This window comes from Glandiceps talaboti, chromosome 12, assembly GCF_964340395.1.
Source record: "Glandiceps talaboti chromosome 12, keGlaTala1.1, whole genome shotgun sequence".
In the NCBI taxonomy this organism is placed as follows: Eukaryota; Metazoa; Hemichordata; class Enteropneusta; family Spengelidae; genus Glandiceps; species Glandiceps talaboti.
The window spans coordinates 16,621,309-16,642,715 of record NC_135560.1 but is presented as its reverse complement, the minus strand read 5'-3'; the positions used below and the strand labels follow the sequence as shown (position 1 = coordinate 16,642,715).

Here is a 21,407-nt window from a genome sequence, read left to right as displayed (position 1 = left end):
TCAAGTTGTGCGACTGGTAGCTTCAGCTTCGTTTAACGCCGCGGGCTTGTTACTAGCGAATATATGATGTAAGCCAAACGGTATATATGTTGGCACTTCAGCTCTTGCAATTTCTTTGAAGCTTTTCGCATCAAGGATAACCAAATACGGCCACTTATCTCTCCGAAAGCTGCACATACACGATATAACCACTCCTGTAATATAGAAGATATAAATAGGCTGTGTGAGCTGGCAAAGGTAAAATGAAGTCTGACAGTCCATTTTAAGGTGTAAAGGGTTTCCCACATCATTGCCAAAGCACAACGTCAAATCAACTGTGTTCATAAAGTCACACCTTTACTTCTAAGAAATGCATTGTGGGTTTTGAGCTACAGATTCGATGTTCAAACCATTCGTCGAACTACTATGGTTATGTAGATCTCTTTACATGCAGACACATATCATAACTTTTGTCATTTTTTTAAATTTAAGCTTCACATACCAAACTATTTTGATCAGCGTTAAGGGATCGAGCCTTCAGGAATTACAAATTATTCTCGGGAGGACCATACTTAAGAAAATGGGATTACGGGAGGATCACATTTGACAGACACATTGTACATTCTATCGTTGCATTACTAGTATTTTGTGATGTGAGCATCCCACCGCTGCCACCAGCTCTATACCCCACTGCTCCCCACATAGGTTAGGTTTATGATTGGGATTTGGGTTAAGGTTAGGATTACTACAGTAAAGTTGGGTACAGTAATAGCAGACCACATCAATCCAATCACTGCTGAAAACCATGCATTGAATCAATTGTCAATTGTGATGTAAGGAGAGGAATGGGCTTCACAAGAGAGAAAAAAAACAGAACAGTTTTGTAAAGATAAAATTACTGATAATGTTGTAGAGATGTTGACCACGGCCCAAACCATATTGGAAGTGTACTCATCTGGTCTGTGTGACATCTGGCCTTTTAGCTCAGGCAATGAGATCCAAACACAGATATTAATATTGATTATAATCAATGCAATTTTTTCACACAAATTCACCCTGGTGATGGTAGTGGGAAATATCCAATGTCTTACGATTAATGCTGGGATATGTGTCCTTTTCTATATCTGACAACATTTTAACCGATGGCATGTTTTGGTCATGTTTTAAAGAAAGGAAATTGAGGGAGGGTGACTTTTTAGCACGATGGATGGAATATGGGAGGGCCGCATTTTATGCAGCAATCCGGGCCTGACCCCGCGATGTAATTACTGAGGGCGCCTTAACAAATTAACAAACTAAAGTCAAAAAGCAAAATCATATTTAGCGATTCTGATCAACGTTACAGTTTCAGACTCTCAAAATAAAAGTGATGTGCAGTAACCAAAATGGAGATGTGATTTTGTGATTTTATTAAATCAACTTTAACTTCATTTTCGTAACAACATGTTTTGAATTAGTTTAGAAATTACACTTAATTCATCACATACCGTCATCCTCATCGGATGCATCTGGTGATGGAACGAATACCGGTTCTGAAGCAGCATAGTGTTTTTCACCCCATATCTTGTATGTTTTCTCCTCCAGATCTAGCTTCGCCAACTGTATCAATGGAGGTAAAAATGATTATCAAAGTGAAAGGATACCTTGTACTTGTCAATGATTAAAACTAGGATTTTATCAGAGATAAAATGCGTTGGTTTCATTCACTTTCATTCATCAGTGTGGAGCTGGTACTGATTTGAAATTAAATAGGACCTACACGTTAATAAGGTTTGCGAGAAAAAACACGTTAAAATATTATGCCTTGGAGTTATCAATACCTGGAATGTCCCTTGCAAAAATCCATAAACATAACGGTACATTTTGCCATTGTATTTCTCGTAGTTTATTCTTGGTAATTCGAACCCTGTAAGAAAACAAAAGAATCTAAATAACGATTCCGTCCCTGTTGGTGATATGATAAACCGAACAAACTAACAGGCGAGTTCACGTACAGTTCACGAAGTTGACAACATATAAACATAATTTTCATAGCATACATCAAACATTTCTGATTATCAATGTACCTCTTACTAATCGTTGACGGTACTTGTACACTCTGGCTTGATGTCTGTAGATATATAGTCATGAATATAAAATGGCATGTTTGATTGTTTGTGTGTTGTTTGCCCAACAAAGTAGGAGTCCATCTCTTGGCGACCATGCATATTTACAACAACCTAAAGTGTTTGTGAAATGTGTCCCACAACTCTTCCAAACTATGTTCAGTACTGTAGACCCCAAACTTAGACAATACTAATATATTCTAAACACTGAATGTTTTGCTTCCGAAATGAGTTGTATTGTTCCTTTTACAGATACTGGGGCTTCAAATCTGTTCAATTTTAAAATAAGTATAACGGTTATAGTTATGTATTATCATCGTGTTAGCAGCCTTCAGGGAGAGTTCATATCAAACTCACCTGGCAGATCTTCAAATAAGCTCTCGCACGTGATATGAATACGTCCATCGGATTGGGCAATGGCAGTTGACGATGTATAATCTAGCGTGACCAAATTTTGGCCAATATTTGTAACCTAGTGAAGAAAAAGACAGACTGTAATTGTAAAGGAGAGAAGGACAGAGAGAGAGAGAGAGAGAGAGAGAGAGAGAGAGAGAGAGAGAGAGAGAGAGAGAGAGAGAGAGAGAGAGAGAGAGAGAGAGAGAGAGACAGACAGACAGACAGACAGACAATGAGACCGAGACAGACACACGCACGCACGCACAAACACACACACACACACACACACAAACAAACAAACACAAACACAAACACAAACACAAACACAAACACAAACACAAACACAAACAAGGAGGGAGGGATTGGGGAGAGAGGGATTAAAAGTCTCTCCTCCCCAACAAAAACTTTCAAAAAGATCAAAACATCAGATGTCCCGAAAACCCAACTGCATATGTTTGAATAATTTTGAATCACGTGTAAATACGTTTACTGACTTGATGCGAGAATGATTGTTCATGCACGTGGGGTTCACACTAATAGAAATGAACATAACAGATTCAATCTAATCCCAAATTCCATTAACAGACTTTAATCTGGACAAAGCCACTTCTCGCGGCGCTTGTGCCCCTCACAAAGAGGCAATAGACACGAGTCTGGTAGTGACACTACTGCTGTTTTCTATAGTTTTCTACGGCACTGACAACTTTTATAAAGTCAGCACTTATCAGAGGAAAGACATGCTATAGAGTTCAAAGAAATACATTACATTTATTTACGTAATTTGTACTTTCGTATAACCCTTATTTTGTTAACTATTATTACTCTAGGTTATATATTTACTAGTTTGTTTTAGCATCAAACACTCAGTGGTGCAAAAAATCCTATAAAGAAATGCAGTTTTCTGAATTAACAGATGCAATGAAGATTCTGTTCTGTCTATCCTATGGTGGTCTGTGATACATATATCAGCCTGCCCTTACCGTGTTGCAATTTGGTAGTGGTATGACCAAACGACGAAATTCTGCCCCAGAAAATGATTCATTCAAAGGGTCACGTACAGTTGACAATTTACCCTCAACAAGTATTTGTGCGTCGGTGTACGCACACACATCAATAACCAGTTGGTGATCGTCCTCATATGCATTTACTACGTGAAAATTAAAGAATGCATCACTCGTGTATTGGGTTTGTAACAATTCTCCTGTTTCACGTCTGATGACATGAAATCTCGTGTATTCATCACGATCAAACGTCATCGCATCTATTATCGGGATTCCTCGAATCTTTGCTGTCAGTATTTTCCACAGTGAAAGATAAAGTGGTTGTTCCAAGAATATAATGTAGTTGTCAGTTATAGCAAAGCTATGGTAGTAGGAGGGTGCACTACGGTAGCGCGATGGTACAGTGCAAATAACTTTGGCGCTTTCAATTGGACCTTTGTTCTTCTTACATTGATCTGTTGATGAAAAAAGAAAATAACATTGGCGAGAAATTCAAAATACTGTTGCCGGTTACTGTCTCTCTTATCCAAACCAGTACTAGTAACAGACAACGGTATTTTTTTAAATATCGTATATGCCTAATAACGTCATTATTTTGTATTATGATCATCCTAGACTAAAATATTACCATTCTGGAGTAGAACATTAGCTCACATGTGACTGGTTACGACCGTAAAATCAAATCAAATTACTAAGAATGCTGACCTGACTTACTACCTTGAATGAATCCTGCAATTTTTCATAATGATGAAATAATTTTTAAATGGTATGGCATGCAATAATATACTTTGAGAATTTTTCTCGGTCTTAGTTTTCTGAATTTGAATTTCAATTGTGATCATTGAGTATTGTTATCATCTTCACATGTTAAAATAACACAAGATAACACTCTTTTATTTTAGTCCTTAAAAGTGGGAAACCCTCTCCCGTACCCACCCCACGTACTGCTCTCTTATAATTTGATTCAAAGTTTAACTAGTATTGTTGCCACCTTGACATGTTAAATAAAGTCACAAAACATTCTTTTTAGTTTTTGAATTTCACAAATTTCTATGGGTGTCCACCCCACACTGTTCTCTTTTATTTTGATTAAAAGTTTACCTCGTATGATTACTACCTCGACAATCATGTTAAAATAGCACCAGAAAGCTTTATCTTAGTCCTTGAATTTCAGAAATCTCCAGGGAGGAGGGGGTTACCCTCCCCCACTTGGTTCCTTCAAACTTCTATTCAACTTTTACTGTCTACTTTCCCATTTTACTGGGTCACTTTTAGAATTAATATGAAAGCTGCATTCATTGTTACTTCTTACTTTGGAAATAAGCTACATTCATTATGTATGTCTCCTGTTATGAGGAAATTTAACTTTAAAAATAAAAAAATTACAGGACGCGACACGACTCGGCGAGAAGTCAAATTTAAAGAGCATATCTGTAAAAAAAAAATTGCTGTATCCCTACTTGGTGAAAAGAAATTGCTGTCTAGTTTATCTCAAAAATAACTTGCTGTCATGGTGGTTGAAAAAAAATGTTGTGGGGTCCAAAATCCTCGAGCCCCCCCCCCCCCGAAATCAAATGGTTTACCCTCTACTTTCATGAACAGAGTTTTGAAATAGTGCGCTCACACTTACTCGTGACCACAGGGACACGTAATCTTGCCTGGGTGTAAGGAATTATACGAGCGACGGATAAGCTTATGAATAATGTTACTAGGATTACTCTTACATGAATGAGCGTAATTTCCCGTACTATGATACCTTCGCTTCAATGAAAGACGTGTTTTGTCTTTGTCACTGTAAATAGCGGCAAAGTTAGCGATGTTATTGTATTTATCTACTCTTACAAGAAAGATACGTGTCCCTATACCTGTGACATTCACTCAAATGTCAATAACCTATAGAGTATGACGTAATGTCTGATAAAAAAGAGAGGTCATAGTAGTTCAGACGGAATCATGTTAATCGATCTGGCAGCAGTAATTAGTCAAAGGGCGACTTCACAATGATCCACAATGGAGTTATGTCACTGCCCATAACCTACCATAATACAAGGTCAATAACCTTTACAAACCGGTCACTTGGCTATTAACTGACTTTAAACCAATTTAGTATACCAATTTAACAAAATAATCAAGTTTGAACCAGCTTTGAAAAATGCTTCCTTTTATTAACAAACTTCAATTAACAACCCTGTGGTTATAAACGCAATGTCATACACTTATTTAATATTGATGGTGTTAGGAGTTCCCTTTATTGCCGCCCAAATTTAGCTGATTTCAGCACATCACAATTTATTTTTACTATCTGTCTGTTTGAACATTTTTTTCTCAAGCTATTATGAGATCAAATTATTTTTTTCCTCCTTCACCTGCCGACAATTTGTTTTCTCTCAAAATCCTCCTGCCCCCCCCCCCGAAATCAAATGGTTCACCCCTTACTACTTGAATACAGTCATCGATAATGTCGGCTACTGTACATTGTCGTGGGGAATTAAATTCACAGGTTAGCATGGAAGACATTGGCGATAAATTCCCTTGTCGATACCTAGTTGACCGTTCTTAAGACGTTTCGGACCGGCTGTTGGGTTCCTTCATCAGTCGCAATTATGTCTAACAAGACAGCGTTCTCGCATTTTTTTGGCTTGAAATTTAATATTGTTCATCAAGCAGAGATGCTAGTATTTCAATCACATTATGATCAGCAAGGCTTTTTTCAGCCTTGCTTTTAGAGGCAGAGGACTTCAGTTTAGTTGTGACAAGTATGTCTTTAAGATTTTTGTTTCGTTCTTTTCTGTGCTATGATTGGTTTGGTCGGGTAGAGTTGATTTTCTAGCAATTCTTAAATTAATGTTTTGTTAATGCGTCTTTTAATTTAGACGCTTTGATGTTGGGACTATATATGTTGTTTTGAAGACTAGAGGAATCTCTTGAGTTGGTGTCCGATTTTGGAGATAAGTCTCCCTATTCTCATAATGGACCTAACGAGTGAATCACTTCTGATTTGTTGGATCCTCTTTGTGTCAATTTGTTTATGAAGAATTTCAATTTGTTTTGGAAATCTTCTTCGTTACTGCACGTTCATACCTCATTGTTTCGCCTTTAAAGACCGAATTTGGGTGACATGATTGTCTGTGGAGGTACTGAAAAGTGTCAGTCGGTTTGGTGTAGTCTGGATGACCAGAATGTGGTTTCCATAACCACACATTGTATGAATCGTAACGATCGATACTGTAGGAACTAGACTATTTTAGCGTGAGTCTTAATATCCAACCTTTTGGTTTGTTTGAACCTATGACCTTTGTAAATCACCAAATCAAGGCATGCCACTTTCCGTTTCTGACCAACGGAAATTTTAATGTTGGGTGCATTTCATTTATCTTTTCACATATTGAGTTCGGTTTGTGTGCCACAGAATAGCATGAATATGACATCTCTGAAACGTGTCCAAAGTGATATTTTATCCATGTATGTTTCAATAATGCGACACTCAAGTTTGTGGAATGCGATGTCAGCTATCTCTGGAGAAGCTGGTGAGTCCATACTACAACCACATGTTTGTTTGTAGACATCTACAAACAGAGGCTACTAGACGAAAACCACCGTTTGTATTTTCTCTTGGATTTATTTATAATTTACCAAGGTGTTTAAGGTGTGTTTCATGTTTTTGTCTTGAAAATTTTCTTCTATCCATATCGGGAGGTCGCCTGTTGCATGCAGTGTCTCCGAAGATGCACTCGACCTCATTTACATCTTGTTCCTTATATTAAAACATTTAGTGATAAAACGGCAGACCTCTTTTGGAATATTTGGTGGCCCTGAAAAACTATTAAACTAGGTACGCAATTTAAGATCCACTCTTTAAAGGTCCACTTTCAATAATTGTGTTCGGCGTTGTCTTTGGTTAAAATGTTGTTTGATATAGTTATCTCATTGCACTGACACTAGCGTTATTACGCAATTTATTTTGAACCGACAACTTGCTATGGAAAGAATGGCCCTGAATTCGTAAACAGAGCTGTACCTTCGACATCAAATTCCAAACTTCAATTATTTCCGTTATAATGATAATGACAAGGAGAATTCACTGAGTTCACCATGGGTTCCAACATAAAGGAGGGCGATAAAAGTGTTGGGAGTAGGGTAAAGAAAATGATTATTTTGTTGTGTTACTTATTTGAGAAAGCACCATCCATTTTTTTTTATTTAAAAGTTTTTTTGTTTTTTGTTTTACTTTGAATGTGATATCTTTTCGGCAACTACTTTGAAAGATACGACATTAGGCCAGGAAAAACGAAAAGCTGTTCAACCTACCCAATCATATATTTTTTGTGATGGGCAATATATCCTCATGCGGGCTTCGCATTTGTTTCAAAATTAAGGATATTTCTTTATATTTTCTGAATAGTACATGTAACAAATTACATTTGAGTCTATTCCAAATTATATAATATCTTATACAGTGGTTTACTTGGCTCTGCTGATGCATACAAACATGAATTGAGATTAAATTAAGCTGCTGCATATCCAATGTACACTAAAACGAATTGAACAAAAGTTTACGACCATTGGAGTGGGCTGAGCAGTCATAGGGCCATCACAAGTCTGAAAGTCTTGAAATGTTTTGCTCTTTATTCGGGATTTGTTGGAACCAAATTAAACTTCAGGAGAAGCCATTTACCAAGTGCATCCGCAAAATATCTTTCAGCTTTGCCACAACAAAATACACTTCCAGATAATATGTAATGTATAGCATAATTGTTTGAATTCTGGTATTTTATTACCATATTCAAGTATTGTAAGACTTTAAATTATGTCTATGGTTTGATATTTTATGCCTCTAAATGGCCTCCTACACTGTCTTAAATTCATTTTTTTCACCTTTGGAGTTGTCTCTCCAATCAGTAGCAATCAAGGTGCACGTGATAATTGTCTTTCTCCCAAAACAAGACGGGTGGTGTCTGGCTAAGTACCTCCCTGTATAGTTTAGAGCTAATTAGAGACATCTCCGTATGCGTGTGAAATCCACATCCTGTGGAAAGTAATCTCATTCAGAGTATTATTGTTGTTGGCTATTACTGTTATTTTAATGTATCATATTGTACCACATAATTTAATATCTCCACTTTAGTGTAGGTGACAGAAGGGGTGGCTAAAATAATGCTTGAGTTTCACGGCTTAACATTTTTTGAGAAGAGAGGGTGAGAGGAGCTACAACATTTATTTATAATTAACCGTGAATTGTGTACATTTCCTAACTGTTGCTATGCAGACAAATTGCAAGAGATAGTATCAAGATGACTGAATAAGTTCTACTAGATGTAAACTCGACCTGAAATATTTTGCTATCATTATATATGGTTTGTTTTATCCTTGTCAAGCAGTGAAAAAAATGAAATCTACCTATCTACCCAATGTGATGGGTTAGGTTACCCGTTGACCAGCTTTTATATTTTTCTAGCCTTACATATGATATTTAATTGCGTATGCTAAAATAGATATTATGTACATTGTATGCAAATTTATGTAAATTAGCCACTTTTCTAAATTTTAAATGCATGATTGCACCAAGACAAAGTTCTGTTAGTTGTGAACCAGTGACATGTAGGTATACACAGGGAACCTTGCACATCCTATGATGAGTGCGAGGAAGAAGAGCACGGTCTTAGTTTTCTGAATTCTGTGATCAGGAGAGAGTATTGTTATCATCTTGACATGTTAAAATAACACAAGATAACACTCTTTTATTTTAGTCCTTAAAAGTGGGAAACCCTCTCCCGTACCCACCCCCACACTGCTCTCTTATAATTTGATTCAAAGTTTAACTAGTATTGTTGCCACCTTGACATGTTAAATAAAGTCACAAAACATTCTTTTAGTTTTTGAATTTCACAAATTCCAAGGGGTACCCACACCACACTGTTCCCTTGTATTTTGATTACAATTTTACCTCATATTATTACTACCTCGACATGTTAAAATAGCACCAGAATGTATTATTTTAGTCCTCCAGGGCGGGAGGGGGTTACCCTCCTCCACTTGGTTCCTTCAATTTCTATTGAAATTTTATTGTCTATAGCTTCTTTCCAATTTTACGGAATTAATATGAAAACTACATTCATTGTTACTTCTTACTTTGGAAATTTGATGGAAAGAAATTGCTGTTAAGTTGCTCTCGAAAAGAAATTGCTGTCATGGTGGTTGAAAAAAAAATTGTTGTGGGGTCTAAAATCCTCCAGCCCCCCCCCCCAATCAAATGGTTTACCCCTTACTTTCATGAACAGAGTTTTGAAATAGTGCTGGATGTAAGAATTTATACGAGCGACGGATAAGCTTTGGAATAATGTTGCTAGGATTACTCTTACATGAATGAGCGTAATTTTCTGTACTATGATACCTTCGCTTGTTACAATGGAAGACGTGCCCTGTCTTTGTTACTGTAAATAGCGGCAAAGTTAGCGATGCTATTGTATTTATCTACCCTTGAGTTTTACAAGTAAGGTTACGTGTCCCTATGTCTGTGACATTCTCTCAAATGTCAACAACCTATATATATATATATATATAGACTATGACGTCGTGTCTAGGGCTTGTCGAAATCGAAATCCTTTTCATATCATGCCCAGAGGTTTATTCTCATAGTATTTCAGACGGAATCCCGTTTGTGTATAACAGGTCATCCATCTCGCAGCAGTAATTAGTCAAAGGGCGACTTCACAATGATCCACAATGTAGTTATTTCACTGCCTGTAGCGTGACGACAATGTACAGCAACAGACATTGTCGATGACTGTATTCAAGTAGTAATCATGTAATCATGTACATTGAAATCCTCTACATGGATTAGTGTGCCCCCCCGCCCCCCCACGAGCCGGCTAAGTAACAGTCTGGATGCCAACATGGTCTCTCATAGTAAACCCCTTCTGGCCAAAGTCTCTCAATCAGCACAAAATGTTTTTCACCCCAATCAGTGAACCCCAACTGCTAGAGTGACGTAAACAGTGTAAGTAGCATCCTGACCTGACAAGTATACCATGATATTACATAACTGCCCCAATAAACACTCATTTTATGAGGGACTGTGTTATTGGTCAGAATTACAAATCCCGTTGTAATATTAAAGGTTTGATATCAGACAACCATATTAAGTGACTATATAGTGGTCAGAGCCAGGGGGGATCAGAAGTCACAGATTTCTTTATATACTCACCATTCAGTGTCATTTTAATAATGCTGTATTTTGTCCATGATCCATACGTATTGCCAATATTGTACAAATAATCACCAAGTTGATGAGGATGGGCTGTGGCAGAATTGACAGCAATGTAGTTGGTATAGTCGACCTACAAGAGAAAAATCAAGCTTCTTTTACTATCTATCCCATTGAAAAGAGCACTCACTGTGTCAATGTACAACTGGGTTGTGCTGCAGTATGCAGTGCTATGGGCATGGTCATATAGTTACCATAGGTCTCTAAGACATTTAGTAAAGCAGTTTGTAGTTGTCAGGGTTTGGAATTTGGTGATGATGTTTCTAGGGGTTTATAGATTAAGAATTGTCCAAGGCGAGATGATCACATTGTTGATATCCAAATTGGGCCTGCAAAGATGTGTTTTTTGGCCAAAACCTCAACTCAAGATGTGCTGCATGGTAACATAATGAGTGGGTCTGAAAATTAGTGGAGATGTGTCTAGAGATTTCTAGTCAGACTAGTTCCTATACAGTATCATTGCGATTTATACCTTCACTTGGCATCCAGACTAAGAGATTTCGAGATGAATGGTTGTTCAAGACAAGATGATGATGTTATGGTTCATATAAAAAAATAAAATAAAAATATTTAAGATTACTGGGCAAATTGATCTGAAATTCAATTGGGGTGTTTTGGGGGTATCTAAATGCGCAATTGTTCAAGAAATGACCATCCTACTGTTGATAAGCACACCAAGTGGGTCAAACGCGAAACCCCTGCTGGGCAGATCAGTCTGAAATTTGGTTCAGATGTTTTCTAGGGGTGTTGAATGTTAGAACGAATTCTTCAATAAGGGTGATATCGTCATTGGTCAGCAAACTACGATTATAGTTGTCAAAAACTTTCAACTCAAAACACTACCAGTCAGATGGGGCTGAAATTTGGTAAGAATGTTTCTACATTCTAGAGGTGTTCAGTTGGAGGTGTGGTTCAAATTACAAAGACACAACTATTCTATAGCAACAAGGACCACACCCATTTCAACAAGCAAATGACAGCGCCTATTGCAAAGATAACAAGTGAAGCGACAGACGTTTCAAAAAAAGAACATAAATATGTCTAGCAAACATGGACCATGCCCATAGCAATAGGAAAATGGCAGCACTTATTGCATAGATAACACCCACGATGGGTAGACAGGGGAACAATAAAAAATGGACACAATTATGCCTAGCAACTAACCCCACGCCCAAAGCGACATCAAACTTACAGTCTATAGAACAAGAGTAACTTGATTAAATTGATATAAATATTATCAGTCTAGGTGACTGAACTTCTAAATGACATACAATATGTCCACCTATATGCATAGCAACAGCCAAATGACAATATTTATCACAAAAGTATAAACATTGATGGGTATTCAGAAAATGAGCATCAGTAACTAAACACAAAAGTGCATCCCATAGCATTGTAAATCCCCAAAACGTACACTTAGTCTAGCAGACCATGAAAGTCTTTCAAAATAAATGTCAAAAATGCAACCCTACTGTGAATGCAATTACGTATCATGTACATCAACGTCTTAAGGATGAGATACAGGTTCGTTGGTTTACTTTTCCTTCATAATATTTCACAATAAAGACAAGATAAATACACTATGTGTTTCATTTATGTTGAGTCTATATTTGAAGTTAAGATTCTGTGGTAAGTTTTTATATTTTCAAGCATATTACTGATTTTTACCCAAAAACTGCATTTTTTGTCGATTTTCACTCAAAATTATTTAACTTTAACCACAGGGGCGTGTAATATTTCATAGATTGTTGTTTTCCAGGTCTACAGACTAAATATAACAACATTTTGATTAATATCTATTCCTACATGTAAGACGTAGTGTAGAGATTGATACATTTGTAGCAGCAAGATTCGTACGATATTTTCCTATGAAAACGACATTCTAAGTTATAAGAAAACAACAATCTATGAAATATTACACGCCCCTGTGACTTTAACAAACAGTCAAATAGAGTCATTTTTTCAACTCAGTGTAAATCCTTATATCAATGAAATTAAGTTTATTTCCTTTTGTATGTGTTTAGTTCTCTGAAAGCTTGCTTTCCACAGTCATATATCAGTGCACGTGGCAACTAACCTTTTCCTTACTTTCCAAGGTTTCCCGATCTACCTTATGGATGATATTCGTTTCGGTGCAAACGAAAAAGTCTTCTCCAGCTTGGAACCAGTTCACACAACAATTGTCAGTTATGTCAGGTCCCGTAAAATAGGAAAAGAAACGTCTGAAGATGTTCTTGCATGGGTCAGGGTGTACCATTGTTCCAAATTCGGACACAACGATTCGATCGTTGGCTTTGTTCAATTTGTAGCTATCACTTTGGAGAAATCTGCTTTGGTAAGCGACAGCGCCATCTTGGATGTGGAATCTATGCAACAGGGCTGAACCGTCGAAGTAATGGTTGTATTTTTCATCACCAAATTCAAACCGACCGGGTCCATTCCTTAACAGACATCCTCTTAACCAATGTGGAACTTGCCCTGGGATGTGCAAGAAATTTCGAGGGGAAAAAGACAAGGGATAGTTCAGTTTTTACGTACATGTATGCATGTATGGCATGCATTGTATGTGTTTAAAATGTTATAATATACATATACATGTACACATATATCATTAAAAATGCCGTCATCGATGTATGTATGTATGTATGTATGTATGTATGTATGTATGTATGTATGTATGTATGTATGTATGTATGTATGTATGTATGTATGTAGATAAGATAAGATAAGATAACACTTTATTTTAGCCGTTTAGAAAATTTTACATTTCTAATTTGGTATTTAAACAAAATAAAGTTAATAATGATCTATGAAATATAAATATTAAAATATACAGTAGTTCTAGTGTGTGTCTATTGACTACATGTATCATCCAGGTATATGTAGAGAGCGGTTATAATATCCTTATGTTTTGATTGTAGTATATATCTAAATTGCTCTCCTCTATCTAAGTTTATAAAGTTTGAGTTGAGGGTAGTGATAATACTAAACATTTTTTCTCTTTGTTTTGTATATAATTTACAATGAATTAGATGATGTCTTTCATCTTCTATTTCTTTACAATGTGTACATAGTCTGTCTTCTATTGGTGTTTTTGGTTTTGTATATCTACCCTTCTCAATGGCAAGTTGATGGCAACTTAATCTAAATTTGGCTATTGTTTTGATGTGTTGTTTATTGTATGTATGTATGTATGTATGTATGTATGTATGTATGTATGTATGTATGTATGTATGTAATAAATGCCGTCCGGGTAAATACACGCCGACGTAGGAGGCGTGTATTGCCCGGATGGCATTTGTCTTGTACTCCCGGCTATTTAGGCCCCTTTGACATATTCTTCCCAGGAAGAATGTCATACACTCATCGCCTATGTTTTGACTTTTGTTAAAGGGGAGTGTTGGGTATAAAAGGCCCCCTAACTTCGCGGGGGTTATTGTCAAATTTGAATGCAGACTGTTAACAACGTCTTCATTCCTCTCTGAAAAGCCGTGATAACAATTAGCAGCTGGTGATTTTCGTAATAAATTTGGTATGTGTAGACTTGTGAATGTCTGTTGAATGCAGGTATGGTCACAGAAAGGTGATATTTAAACATGGTAGAGACAATTTCGTACAAAACACGGTCAAACTGGGTCTGTTCGTTACTACTGAAAAGCCGTTACTTTTCAAACCTGGGATTAAAACGCCTGCCAATCACACTTGTTCAAATACGGGTACGTAAAGTAGCGGTGCTGAAACGAAATATTTCAAAAACATGAATAGCGAACACTACTACAAGTCACTACGATTGTAGGCCTATAGAGTTGATTGTAATGTTCAAGGAAACACTATTTTTTCAACAGGAATTTTGTTGATAGTGTTCACACTGAGCCGTGTACTTCCCTGATAGTGTGATACATAACGTGCAGGGATAGTCCTGGAGTTGTACTAATTGTCAAATTAGAATAGTAAATAAAGGAAACTTGTTTCGGTATACGGCATTTCTCTTTTGGGGATATGCAATAATTTCGCACACGTAGCATGGCAAATTACAACGTTGTACTATATATAACCAACGTACGGTCGTATCGTAAGACGTATGGAGAACCCATCGATTCGATGACGCGCTCTGATTCACATCTCTTTCGACAATACCAACCATTCGCATTAGACGCCCATTTACTTTCAAGTAGCGGTCGTTTCTTTATGCCCCACGTCTATCCATGAGGGGCCAATACTTTTTATACCGGATCTTACGGAGAAAGATATTGTGATCGCGTACTGGTTGACATGTGCCGAACCAACTACATGCCTGTGAACTTGTCAGAGATATGATAAGCACAGGCAGTATCTGCAGACATCTGCCGCGATACGTTGAGATACATGTATAGTTCTGGTTCAGAGCTGGTTATTTTGACTTGGATCTTCAGGGCGGTCGGTTGACCTGTCAGCTATATGTAAGCTCCCAATCAAAAAGGCAAAAAAATGCCGCCTTGCATTGTCCTTTGCTGACTCGGGAAGTTATGGTTTGCGATTTTTTTTGTGGAGACAGCAGGACGCCAATATGTGACATATTTTACAGTTTACAACGAAAGTGAATAAACGCTAATTTTCACTCGAAATACAACACGAGGTAGCTTTTGCTTTCATAAAATGACGCTATCTCGAATATTTGTTGCTTTCGACCGGAAAATGAGATATAACTTGTTGAATCTCTCGATAACCAGAAGGTTTCTCGACGTGTCTACGTCTGTATCTTGAGATTAGATCAGATTACATATTTGTTGCCGTTTCTGTTGAGATGTGAAGTAAGTAAGGACCGTTTAAAACAGCCGACCTAACCACATATTTCGTCGTTTATGAATCTTTGGGGCGTATGTATCATGGGTAGGATTCTATATTTTTATGAATTACAATATTATGGACAATTGTATGTTTATATTTGTTTCCCCATGTATCTACCCGTAGTGTCATGTTCGATTGAATGTCGACCGCCAACACATATGGAACATGTACTAAAATGTTTGTATAGAACACGCAGGCCGGTGGTGATAATTGGTCGATCAATTATACATGTCGTAGGTGTAATGAGATGATAAACAAGTGGTCCCCACATATTGTAGATTTCCTGTGCATTGAAATATAAACACACTTTCCCACAATGGACAAAATTATCTATTGAGTAATATAAAAGTCAAGTGTAAACTTATATAGTCTTCCTGGTCCTAAAATAAACTTACAGTGTATGGATTATATGTCGAGTTTTGGGCTGAAAATCGCCACCGAACATGACCTTACAGCAGGACATAGAAACGACATTCAAGTCTTCACTGAATAATCCCAACAGATGTGCTCGTGGAGTTTGAATTTTAGCAACTACACCTATGCACGGTGCTGACTGGTTGGGAGAATTTTTTTAAATCTCTTGAACGGAAAAAACTTCATTGTGGACTCGGTTTTGAAAGCTAAACGAAAGAAGTCATCTGAGTATTTCAGAAGAACCGGATCAATACCACTTAGAAAGGTGTCAATCGACGGTCTTTCGACGTGGCGTATTGTAGTGTCTATGGTACCTGTTGGTTCTGACAGGATGCTCTTTCATCACCAGAAATAGGCACTAAAACTTTTCGTTTGACCACACCATTTTATGTCAGGGGTGATATGTCATGATCCAATCGACTGCAAATTTATTAATTACGTGTAATACTTAGCTTTGTACCATTATTAATATAATCTTAATGATAATTGACAATAGAGTGGCTTTAATATTGAACCAAGGCTAGATGGACACCAAATGATTTTTCGATCGAATTCGATTTTATGTTACAACATGACTAACTTTCGCAGACATAATCAAACTGATAAGAGAGTCGCTTGAACCATATACATTGTCTATGCTTGAACCTACGTCAGAGGCCCTTGGGACACGGTGTTGTTTTTGTATCAACGTTTGTCAGTTTGATAACAGTGACAAAAGTAGACTTTTTCGGCACAATCAAGGCCAGTTTTTATTGTCCACCACTGATACAACAACGTTCGGATCAGACAGAGGCGTTTCTATATATAACTCCAGAAATGGTTGTATTTGTGACAGCCCGGAGTGTACGAACATGCAACAGTTTAATCGATCAGACTGTGTAATTATAACTCGGTATGCACACTCGCGTACTCATATACACCAATCGTAATAATAATTTATTTTTTTCTAGTATTCATGGGGTCGGCATGCTCAACACTATTCAAACTTGGACAAAATTATTTTTATTTGTATGTCATAGTTTTGGTCGGTAGTCTATTGGGAGACTCACAAAATTACCAAATGTCCATCTTGTTATGTGTTGATGATCTTGTAGCCACATTGACGTTGTTACACCGTGTGCAGGGTCTATGGTCACACGGACGTTCTCTGTACGTTTGATTCAAACTACTCAATGCAAATTCTCGAAGTTTCTTGTAATAATGATACGCTCAGACACAGCGTGCGAAATTAACGCCGGTCCTTCGGCCCGAGACCAACAGATTTCCGTTCGGACCGACAGTTTTTCAGAATTACAACAACGTATCGGTCCTTATGACCGACTGAAATTTGGAGTAAATAATAACATTTATTCAAAGATATATCCAATTTCACCTACATGGATCTGCTATTGTGTTACCTATTTTACTCTCGACATCATCTCGTTCAAGTCAGGCGACACAGAGCTAGCTCGCTATGTGTTGTTGTCAATGTTGATATCATGTCTACATATGATGTAGCATACAGCATTTACTTTATGAAATTATGTTAGCATTAGCAAACACATAATTGACCGAATTTCTCCAATTATTTGTGTCTTGACTAATCAGAACGTCTTAGACATCCAGACCCATTTTACGCATTCAGCACATGCGTCTTTTCCCACCATGATATAGTAATTGTTGTAAAGTTTACTGTTCTATGTGTATGAAACTTTTAACGTGTTTGAGACAGTTCCATGTTGTATTTATAAAGTATGTGGCGATATATAGAAGGCAGCAATGAGCTTCCGAAGAAGAAGACGAATTTAAACAGACACTGTTTTTTAAAGGCTGGTATTACAGCTGGTAAATGTTAGCGTGTTTCCGGATCAATTTACCGGAGTTCCCCATGTGTGTGGCCATGATCAAAACAAACTGACGGAAAACATATAAATTACTCTGAAAATGGCGTTTTAACTAATAAAGAAGGCAGGTTCACTTCGTAAAATATCTTCAGTGCGATAGTTTTTTTTTGTAAAACAGTAAAAAAAAATAATGCGTAGTCTGATTGCTTTCAATTTGATTCATATGATAATGTATGTCCTGTCATGTTGTAATCAACGTATAAACTTAGAAATATTGCATTTTTGTTGCCATTGTTTTATCTGGAAAATTACTGCATCATGCCAAACACGGGTACATATAGTTGATGACACATTATAGTACAGTTACCATATCACGCTCCCACGTCAAAAAAACTTGCATTGTAAGACATGTTTAGCCAGACTTCTCTTCATCATGGTCAGATTTCTTACACAAACAGTCGAGTCAGAGACGATACTCAATACACCACTGTATGGTATACGGGTAGGGCTTTATTGGGGGGGGGGGGGGGGCTTCAGTACACATTTGAAGGAAGACGAAACCGCTCCGTGTCACTTTTGTGGATGGAAATTGAAATAAAGTGAATACACAGTTTTCAAGAGGGATAGTTATGCGACAAAATTTTCTGCCATGATGAAGTTGTGGGTCTACTTTCGCTAAGAGTTGGAAAGCTACATCAGCTGTTGCCACAGACGATGAATATGACTTTGGATATGTGATTCAGAATTTAGTGAATCGTACAGAGAGGAAGGAGAGGACTGTGATCTCTTAGAGATTCAGATAATGCATATTTAATGATTCATTCACCCATATTATCTACAATCTATGGATATGTATTTCTATGGTGTAATGAATACATTCAGTCTCAGACCACGATAGTCTATAGGAACAGATTATGCGAGAATGAATATTCATAGTTTCTGGGTTCATAGTTACAAATGAAAATCTCTACTCATAGAGTCAAATATTACTTGGTAGTGAATCAAAATTTACTTCCAAGTTATTTGTTGACTCTGTGAGTGGAAATTTTATGAAATAATAGTGGATAGTGAACAATTCGTTGTACTCTCTTTTACTTTAGTATATCTAAAGATACGTTGTATCATATTAAAGTTCAAAATCATTTAATCTGTAAATGGAGGGTATATAAATATAGGTCGTGAACGTGAACTGCATTGAGTATGGACCAGCAGTTTTCCTAAAGGACCAGCAGTATTTGCTACATGTCGGTCTTTATGACCAGTAGTCATTTTACCTTAAGTTCACACACTGCTCAGACATCGAAAAGGCTCATCAAGAATAAAATCAAACAGTGAAAAAAGATAAACGGCACTCAAGTACACTTATTTTAGGTGACAATCGAGCATGTTAGCGATAAGATGATCATGATCAGAACCTAACACTGGATATTTGCGCCGCGATACTACGACATGTGATCGGACTATAGGAACGCATATTATAGGACCGCGAGAGCTAGATCAGAACAGGCCACAGTAAACAGTCGTCAACACGTAGCTCACTGCTCAGTAGCATGCGTTTGCGATATAATTATTGGCTCGGAATGTTTTTTTTTTTTGACAAATACGTACATGGCACAATGTCTTGGAATATTTTTAGTCAAACTTTGAAAGGTAAGGTGGAGAAAAAAAAACATTTAGTGTTGCCTACAACACAGCTGTGTGAATACTTGAGTCACGGGACATGCAAGTACATTTACAATTTATAAATTATATAAACGCACAGTATACAAACCTGTACTCAACTCATTCAGTATATTTCAACCGGGTATGGTAAAACATTAGTTACTCTCGGTAATCCAATTCAAACTCCTTTGTTTTATTTCTTTTGTCTTACGTCTTACCACTATTTACCGAGAAAGATATATAGTGATTCCCAGCTTGGTCGTTAATTATTCAAGATTACGTCGTTTGGGTGGAGAAATGCATAATTACATGCAAATGAACCCGTGTGATTAACTTACTCCCCTTTAAGATGATTGACGACTAAGCCGACATGTGTCAACAAAGTGGATATGTACACACCTGTGTCAACATTAAATGTCACACACACACATACAACGTTACCTTGTGCATGTTGTGACAAAATAGGCCTACACCATTCAAACTTTTCAAATGTCGTGTATTACGAAGCAATATAGTGTACATCAAGCTGAAATCCAATAACACTTGATATGTCATAAGTCCGTCACCAACACCACAAAAAACAGACCTCATTACGACTTTTTTGTTTTATAATGTATGTTTTTTTTTATATCGGTACATAGACTGTCGACAGTCGCTCGAATTAATCAAAACACATTTAAGTAATTCAAGGAATACATAATATTAATTACAGCAGTGGTTTTATTATTAGTACATAATTGTGACCAGAACGGGCCCCCATAATAATCGTATACGGATATCGAGGGCCGAAGGCCCGAGCTCGGGCCTACGGCCCTCGATCACTCGGGCCTTCGGCCCTCGATATCAGTTTGCGCTTAGACTCTGCGCTTAGACTAGTGTTGCGCCGGATCGGAGTTTAGATAAAACGGAGGAACAAAAGGCGCGAGCGACTGTCGACAGTCTACCATAAACTATGCGGGCCATCAAATCGGCGACAAACGGTATCCAGTCCGTCTTCATATTCAACTATTCCAAACGTTGCATGTGTATTTTTCGGTACACACGCCTTAATTTCTAATCTATGTCCAAAGCTGCCAAAACAATAACATTTTAATATACATATACATGTACACATATATTTTTTTAAATGCCGTCATCGGCATATCGATATCGTTTTCAGGTGCACCGGTGACGGTAGTTTTTTAGTATGCGCCGTAAATGTATATATGACCATCCTTGAACAGAATAGTAGCTCACAAGCGACTGTGGATATAACTGAGGAAAAATCGATAGCAAAAATCGAACTCTACCTGAGACAGTTGTCTCGAGCGGGTCAGGATATTCCGTTTCGACAGAGTGAAACAATTCGGCTCTGAGCACCGTTGATTTTGGTACGCTGACAGTTTGATCGTCCTTCGACATCCTATACTTGCAAGTTGGTGTAGATCGAACGAAGTCTGCACGTAGAGCATCTCACGAAGAGTGGATGCGACTTGCATTAGGCGGTATTCATGAGTAACTAGTAAGGGGGCGGAGCCTCGGAGTGTCAACAATAGCAAGATAATGTTTTAGCACAGTCCCTTTCTCATATGCAGTTTATCCTTTTACTATAATACTGGCTAATATGCAATCAACGTTTGACTACAATAGTCAGGCTACATGTAACAGCAAGTCTGTGGCGTACCGTGAAGATCGTTTGTTTTCATAGACATTGATTTCTCGCGCCTGCGCAAACTCAGTTCTGTATTTTGATATAGTAGTGTGTGAAATTGCCTGTTGGTTGGTCATATTTAAACGACCAAAACGTAGCAAAAGTTGTTGGTCCTTATCGAAAACTGAGTTTAATGTTTATAAGTTTTTTTTACTGGAAATTCTTAAATAACAACCTCGATGAAACTATAGTTTTAATATTGATGCATGTTTTCAATAACATTATGATTGTCTTCTGACATTGTTA

General features: G+C 37.3%; 1 protein-coding gene across 1 annotated transcript; it reads right to left on the bottom strand.

Moving 5' to 3' along the window:
- Positions 1-20,872, bottom strand: LOC144443010 (carotenoid-cleaving dioxygenase, mitochondrial-like). Its single transcript, XM_078132384.1, has 9 exons — positions 20,761-20,872; positions 13,079-13,223; positions 12,823-12,970; positions 10,686-10,818; positions 3,461-3,936; positions 2,442-2,556; positions 1,800-1,885; positions 1,467-1,578; positions 1-194 (listed from the first exon to the last, which is right to left on the bottom strand). Exons 1-9 carry the CDS (start codon positions 20,870-20,872, stop codon positions 1-3), a joined length of 1,521 nt encoding a protein of 506 aa, XP_077988510.1.
- Between the last annotated feature and the right edge of the window lie 535 nt (positions 20,873-21,407).